This window comes from Larimichthys crocea, chromosome XVII (assembly GCF_000972845.2).
Source record: "Larimichthys crocea isolate SSNF chromosome XVII, L_crocea_2.0, whole genome shotgun sequence".
Classification (NCBI taxonomy): domain Eukaryota; kingdom Metazoa; phylum Chordata; class Actinopteri; family Sciaenidae; genus Larimichthys; species Larimichthys crocea.
Genome location: NC_040027.1, coordinates 5,539,639 through 5,547,259, shown reverse-complemented (window position 1 = coordinate 5,547,259; position 7,621 = coordinate 5,539,639). Strand labels below are relative to the sequence as shown.

Below are 7,621 nucleotides of genomic sequence, written 5' to 3'. Positions count from 1 at the left end.
AATATCTCAAATATTCTATATCATTTAATCATTTGAATGGTAATGCTATCTTCTTGTCCTTTGAGCTTCTCTGTAGGTTTCTCAACTCAGAACAAGCCTTTACATTAACCTTGCCATAACATCAAACTCCTCCTGCCTGTTCCCATTTTACTTCATTTAGATGAAACCCAGCAATAAGTAAATATCTTTTTTTGACTTCGAACAGTCACCAAAAACCTCAAGCAGAGGGTCTGCTGTATAAAATCAGCTGAACCTACAGGCAACCCTTGAACGGAAGCATCCCAGGGTGCCGCACAACGGCAAAACAACACTGTGGTCTAACACGAGTGATCAGAGTCCTAACTCTGCATTTCCCCTCCTGCCTCTCACTGAGCTGTCTGCAGTGATTGATGAAATCACTTTGACCCTCCGTTGGTTTCTCAAAACCCCACTTTCCCTGTAGCTGTGGGGAACTTCCCGTCTGTCTCTCTCTCTCTCTCTCTCTCTCTCTCTCTCTCTCTTCCACTTTTTTTTCCCTGTTAAAAGGGTTTTTGTGGGCAAGTGACTTTGGGCTATACAAATAAAATTGATTTGAATTGATTTAAGATCAGACTAAAGCAAACAAACTAAAGTCAAACTTACTCCTTCTGTTGAAAAATACCCTGATAATTATATTTATATTAGATTGTTAACACTGATGTAGCTGTTTGAAGTGGAGCTAAATACTTTAAAAATTAAGCAGTGTAGCTAGGCTGTTCCCAACCAAATTGACAGAACGGAAGTCTGAGGGATCTTGATACGATTAATGAGGCAGGAAAGAAGAAAAAAACTACACAAACATTTATTTTCTAACTTTTCTAATATTTGCTGTTTTCCTGAAATGCTGGATCATTCTACATCGCACTGGTCTGGTCCAGGTCTCCATGCTGTTGATACACTCTGTCTTAGTTTAGATGGTCTTGAAATGGTAAATGGACTGTACTTATATAACACCTTTCTAGTTTTCCGACCACTCAAAGCTTTTACACTACATATCTCATTCACCCATTCATACACATTCACACACTGATGGCACAGCCTTCAGGAGCAATTTGGGGTTCAGTATCTTGCCCAGGGACACTTTGACATGCAGACTGGAGAAGCCGGGGATCGAATGATCATCTGATTATCAGGAGGTGGATTGTCACAATAGTGTTGGCCTACAGTACAGATGCAAAGGTTTAAAAAAATAAATAAAAATACTGCTTCATTTATCTTTACATGTCCACTCACTTTCTGTCAAAACACATGGTGATCATTTAATTTCAAATAAAGAGAGTTGAAATGTGGACGTCTTTCTGACTGCACCATCCAACCATCCATCCATCCATCCACCCACCCAACCACTGAAACCTGACCTTCAGTGAGTGACAGCAATATGGGAAATAAACACCTACAGCTCAAACTCTATTGGCTGACCTTGTAGTCTTCCAAACTGCAGCACTCCATCCTTTCACCCTGCATACTCTGCTCACTCCTCTGCATAACTCAGTGAAGGGTCTGAATGATGAACAGGTACCATTCAGAACATCACAGAAGAATTCACAGCCCAAGACAGGTGAAGTTCAACATCCAACAGATGTGAGTTAAGGCAGTTCATAAATAAAGCCTTTATATAACCATATAGAGTATCAAAGCCATGTTCACGTGGAGACGTTTAATGCTCTGTCCAGAGCACAGGCCTATTTAGAATTCCAGATTTTCAGTTGTGATAATCAAAGTGCCCACAAGCCTGTCATGAGCTGAGCATCTGCTGTGCCAACAAAAGGACTTCTAGCTTTGCTTCTTTGTTGGATTAAGTACAGTATTATTAGTACAATGACAGAAATATACTTGTTTCTGTCAACCTTACATGTTTTGAATAGGATTCTTATTCTAAATACAACAGTGGTGGACGGGCTCACCTGGTCTTGCAGAGACATGACAGGGTTGTTTTTGGTCGTGTTAATGTGCAGGACGTGGAAGCCATTCTTCCCACACAGATCGTAGGCAATGTTTGTGAAGGACGTGCTGGCCGTCTTGGGCACCCTGTTGTAGATGATGACCATGTCGTCTTTGTCTACCGGACGTGACGAGTCCCACCGCACATCTTCGCTGTGACGCTGCTCCACCTCAGCCACCTCGTGTCTGGCAATGACACGTTCTGTACAGGCAGAAAATACAATGTTTACACATGAACCATCAGACGCGTATGTATATGAATGTTTATGTGATGCTGAACTGGCTGCCTCCATTTTAATGAGCCAGTTAAAAAATTTGTGTGTTTGTTATTCTCATTTGGCAACACACACAGCAAGTGCAAGGCCACCAACACAATGATGCAGACAAAGACAAAGGTACAGCAGTTGTAGAAATGAACGAGCAGTTTAAATGTAAGGGCAGTGGGCTGGTTAGCATGCCTTAATTAAAGGAAAACAAGTCAGACCTTCAAAACACAATAACACCGAAACAACTAATTAAGCTTTTGATGATAATATTGACAGGAGCTATAATTAAAAGTGTTTCCTCCACTGCAGTGTTAATTAAAACCAATTACACAATGCCTTGTGAGCCTCTCTTGGACCGGCTGTGTGTTATTCAAAGTAATGCAGGCCCCCCTTCGCTGTCAGACACTGAGGAGAGAGGAGCCATGTGTCTGCAGGATGAGGCAGATGGGTGCTCTCTTGGCCCTCGTTCCTCTTTAAGGGATTCTACAGTAAATGTGCGGGCGGTTAGTTACTGCTCACTATCTCATGAATAAACACAAACATTTACACAATGTGTGCACAATGCAGTCTGCTTTCTCTCACTGCCACATCCTCATCTGTCATTCCACTCAACATTCAGCTTCAAGTGCAGTATGGTGAATGTTGAACGGAGAGTTTTTCATTTTGAAATGTGGTAGTACGAGGCTCATGAGCGGTGTGCTGCAGCAGATGGTGGTCACTGTGCTCTCTGCACTGCTGTGGACAGGCTCAGCAGAAGAACATGTTGGAGCTACACCTCACAGTACTATATGAAGAATATGCTGCCTGCTTCACCTTACTGCTAGACAGACATGGTACCGACCACAGAGTAAGCCCTCCTAACTTTATGGCCGTGTTGTGCTGTTCTGCAGTACTGTAGGTACACACTGACTCATAACCTCATGTACACTATACAAGCCCACTTCAAAATACCTGAATGTCCCTTTAAGATACAAACTTGTTCAGTATCGCTGAACAGTATGCCAACATTTATTGATCTCGAAGATGATTAAAGGTGCGGTGTGTGGGATTTAGTGGCATCTGGTGGTGAAGTTGCACTGCTGGCCTAACATGGCTGACTGAAGAGGACTCGCTCCCTCTGTGGATATAACAGGCTCATTTTAAAAAGGTCAGAAAAACATACACACATGAAAACATAGCTATGCCTATTATATTCAGATTCTGCCTATACATCTCCTTAAAGTTACACACGGGCCCTGGACACTACCACTATTTAGACTGCTGGCTGTTGTATTCAGATGATTGTGTTTCCATCATCTGTCTCTCTGAGTTTGTCTTGTTTGCTCTGCAGTCCACGTGCTGTGTGCCAGCTGTTTGCACTCATCCTTCATGTGATCAACAGGGTGGTGCAGTAGTCTGTTCTTCTGATTTGTTGTGCTCTCACCCAGTCTGGCTCTGGACTCCTCCAGTTTCTGGATCTGGTTCTCGATGAACAGCATCGCCACTCCAAACGCCAGAACAGCCAGCAGCTGGAACCTGTGCGGCGGCATCGTGCTCCTCAGAAGCCCCATCAGGTCACACGGGAGGCCGGGTCATGGCGCGGACAGCACGCGGGGAAGTGTCTCAGCTCCACCGCTACAGGCAAACACAGGAACAACACAGGAGGAGCTGGCCTCAGGTCAGTGACTGGATGAACTTCTCTCACGTTAACTGTTCGGCGCCATCAGCTGATCCTCAACCACTGATCGACCGGATTCACCGCAGGTTAGCTTCTCCGCTCATGCTACCGTCTGTCACTGTCACTTCAGGCTTCTGTTCAGTCCACAGCACGCAGACTGCACGGTCCGTCCAGACCCGACATGAAGCTGGAGGACTGCAGACATGTACAGACCAGCCTGGTGGAATGCAGCGTCTTCTTCTGCTTCCTGTTCACTTGAGGAACAACGCTGAGTGTGAACACTGCCCCCTACTGACCCGCGTGTGTACTGTGACAACAAAGCAACAAACGAACTGAATGTAAACCTTCTGTCGTCTCCAGAATAGCGCAGTGTTAGCTCACTTCTAATTAATACTCAGTGGATGGATGGGAAGCAGTGATCTGTACTCCTGATTCAAATGATCAGCTCGTCATCGAGCTCTGCAGTGGTCTGATAACGAGCCACTCATTTGAATCAGGTGTGGTGGAGCAGGAACCATCTAAAACATGCAGGGCAGTGGTCCCCGAGGACCAGGGTTGAGAAACTGCACTAGTTCACTAGTGACAGTCACAATATACAAGGTGGATAAGAAAATCCTCATGAATAAATAAATGTTGGTGTCCTGGTGGATCAGCTGGTAGAGTGAGCTCTTCACGTACGAGAGGCTGAGTCCATCCTGCGCGACCTGGTTCTGACTCCGGCCTGTGGCTTACGGACATTTCCTTTGCTGTGTGTCATTCCCCCTCTCTCCCCCTGCTTTCCTGTCTGCCTTCAGCTGTCTGTCTGTCTGTCTTTAGCTGTCCACTCTCACAAGCTGAGAGCTGTCCAGAGATCCCAGCGACTCCTCAGTGAGTTCATTCAGCCACGTCTCTGTGCTGCTACACTCTCCACACTCCCTCTGTAGCCTGCTTAGCACTGTAATAGATAATAGATGATAATAGACGCTACTCATGGTTTGTACCATCTTAGATCCAGCTCTGCATCCTCATCTCCTTCTCCTCACTTCAGCATGGATCTTTCCACAGAGAGTAACACTGCATAATGCTAACAGCTGTTCTCCGGTGTAAACAACAGAGGCTTTATCTTAACAGCTCACCAATGTATCATGAAATATTTCTCAGATAACTTTGCTTCCTCATCCACTGTGAGGAGGGAAGTGTGTTGAGATACCTAACATTATCAGAAAATTGTGGATGTATCTGGTAGCCGTAAGTTCTTCTCTTGTGACAGCTTCTGCTTTATCAACACAACTTGGACAAACAGTAAAATAAGTCATTGGATCATGATGTGATGAGACTTCCAACAGCGCTGCTCAGAAACATTTCAGAACATGTCTCTCTGTGGCCACACAAGCCCTGATGGAAAAAGGAGGCGTAGGCCTATGTAAAATATTTTTGGTCATATCTTAAAATATTCACCATCAAGTCATCATTATAGATTTATTCATGAACTTCACTTGACTTCCAAGAAGCACCTTTAACTCCAGCTTTGCATCACACCTACAATATTGACCACCTGTGTAATAATAAGGCGTCTCCTAATAAGGAGAATGACCTGTGTGAGGTGTTGGTGGTCCACTGGTAAACTGTTATTGGATGTAATTGAAATACATATTACAGCTTTTGTTTTTAAATAATGACTAATCAATCATTCTTCTGATAGTAAGGGAAGTCATCAGATCTTTAAAAAATAGAAATACTTTCAAGTGAAAGTCCTGCATTAAACTTTAAACCTTAAACTTTTTTCTTTGACTCAAAATAAAAATAAAAAAGTACAGAATAATGCATATCATATTATACAAATTAGAATTATTTATGTATTAGTGTATTAATATGTAAGCATAAGTAATTTTTTAAATAAAAATTGTGAATCTTGTAAGATAAGATAAGATAAGACGTGTTGTCAGACCAGTCCAGTTTGTTGTAAGTACCTCAAAACTGTACAGTACTTATGTAAAGTATTTAAGTAAATGTACATCCCACCAGTGGTATGAATTTCCGGAGGGGCAGTTGTATGATGACAAGTTGGTCATATCCTTTGTCGTAATGCATGTGCTCACTCATGTTTGTACATATTAAGAAGGTGCAGATGTGTACATGATTCTGTACTGGTTAGATTTATGTTTACGAATTTAGTCTTTAAACATAAATGTAAATCATCCCTTAAATGTTCACTGCAAAATTAACAAACCCTTTAGCATGTCTGTAGAGCTTCCACTCTTTTCACAAGGACTGTTGCACGAGTATACACATAGTATTAGATTAGATATACTTTATTCATCCCACCACGGAAAAATTTACTTGTTACAGCAAGAAAAGTGTAGCATACTCTACAGAATTAGAAAAAAAGTAGAAAAGACCAAAACAAAAAACACAATAAACTGACAGAAATATCTATAACCTACACAATAAACATAAAAACAATCAACTTTGAAAACAGACAAGTACTGAGGATATTAGTGTTAAACATCCAGTTTGTAGATTTATTCTCATCTGTTGCCAAAAACAAATGAAAAAGTAGACACATTTGACTTTTTGACATGAAGCAGAACTATCTCTTTATCTGAGGCACTGTGTGACATTGTCAGGCCTTTCATTTCCCCTTCTGATACAGATCAGGCCCACTCACACATGGATGCTAATATGCTAATTGAGTGTGCCTGAGAAAAGGGCACACTACTTAATCCTTGTGTCGTCCTGGGGTCAAAAACACTCTCATGTAAGTTTCATGTAAACAAGGTCTATTGGCCCTAAATTCCAAAACGAAGGGAACGAATTGGGGTAATGGGTTGGACTGAAGTAAGTTTAAGTAAGACAGAATTGATTGATAATTAATACAATATGTTTTAAATATCCGTCAAACCATCCGTCCCCGAGTGCTGTATAATGTGTGTATTGTTCCTGAAGGGATTAATATGGCTAAGCTTGATGTGGCGTGTCCTATCCTCCACCCACAGTTGCCCAGATCCATTGTTTCACTTCTTACCTTCAGGGTCTGTTATGCTTGGCCTGGCACACAGCTGTTGTCTGAGCTCAGCTCATTTTCCACTGACAAAAGCATCTATAACCATGTCACCAGTGACACTTAAGATATTAAGACATGACATGTTGCTGTTGAAGATAATGCAAAAGTTAATATTTAAAACAACAGTCTTCAGCTTTTATTGTTGAAGCTGACTGAGTACAACATTGGAAGTACTGTTGCTTGCCAGACACACACTGTAACAACAAAACAAATTGGACCTTGAAAGGCTGCTTAATGTGTGGTGAAACACTTGTATTCTTAGTTTAAAACTGCACACACAATAATTTTACCTTTTATCAGTTAAAGTCCATGTAAAGTAAGAATAAATATGTGTTAGAAATAAGAAGAAATATGAGTTTGACAGATCAAAGAAGAAAGTGTTATTAACTACCCAGACAAATTTAAATGATTAAAAATATCAACGAGTTTATGAAATTAGCTGTAAAAATGAGTTCTCAGCTCCAGGACTGTGGGGGCGTGTCCGATGAGTGTGCTGAAGCCACGCCCCCACTGTCAGATGAGTTCAGAAAATAACATGACTAACTTTGAAACACTGAATTCATCTCTATCTCTCTCCTAGGGGTGCAGGGGTATGCTCAGGGTGGCCTCAGCGTGTCATCGAGCCACCCTTTAAGGACCGCCCACAAAATCCTGGACTGAAAACTGGTGAAAAACTGTATGAACCTCTAACTCCGC

The 7,621-nt window shown here is 42.1% G+C and overlaps 1 protein-coding gene across 1 annotated transcript in view; it reads right to left on the bottom strand.

Annotated features, from left to right (window-relative positions):
- The window catches only part of hs2st1b (heparan sulfate 2-O-sulfotransferase 1b), a 15,248-nt gene extending 10,905 nt beyond the window's left edge, over window positions 1–4,343 (bottom strand). Inside the window, exons 1-2 of the mRNA XM_019262001.2 lie at window positions 3,649–4,343; window positions 1,923–2,161 (exon numbers count right to left, since the gene is read on the bottom strand). Coding sequence (XP_019117546.1) covers window positions 1,923–2,161; window positions 3,649–3,775 — 366 coding nt within the window. The 5' untranslated portion in view covers window positions 3,776–4,343. The remainder of the gene's footprint in view (window positions 1–1,922; window positions 2,162–3,648) is intronic.
- Between the last annotated feature and the right edge of the window lie 3,278 nt (window positions 4,344–7,621).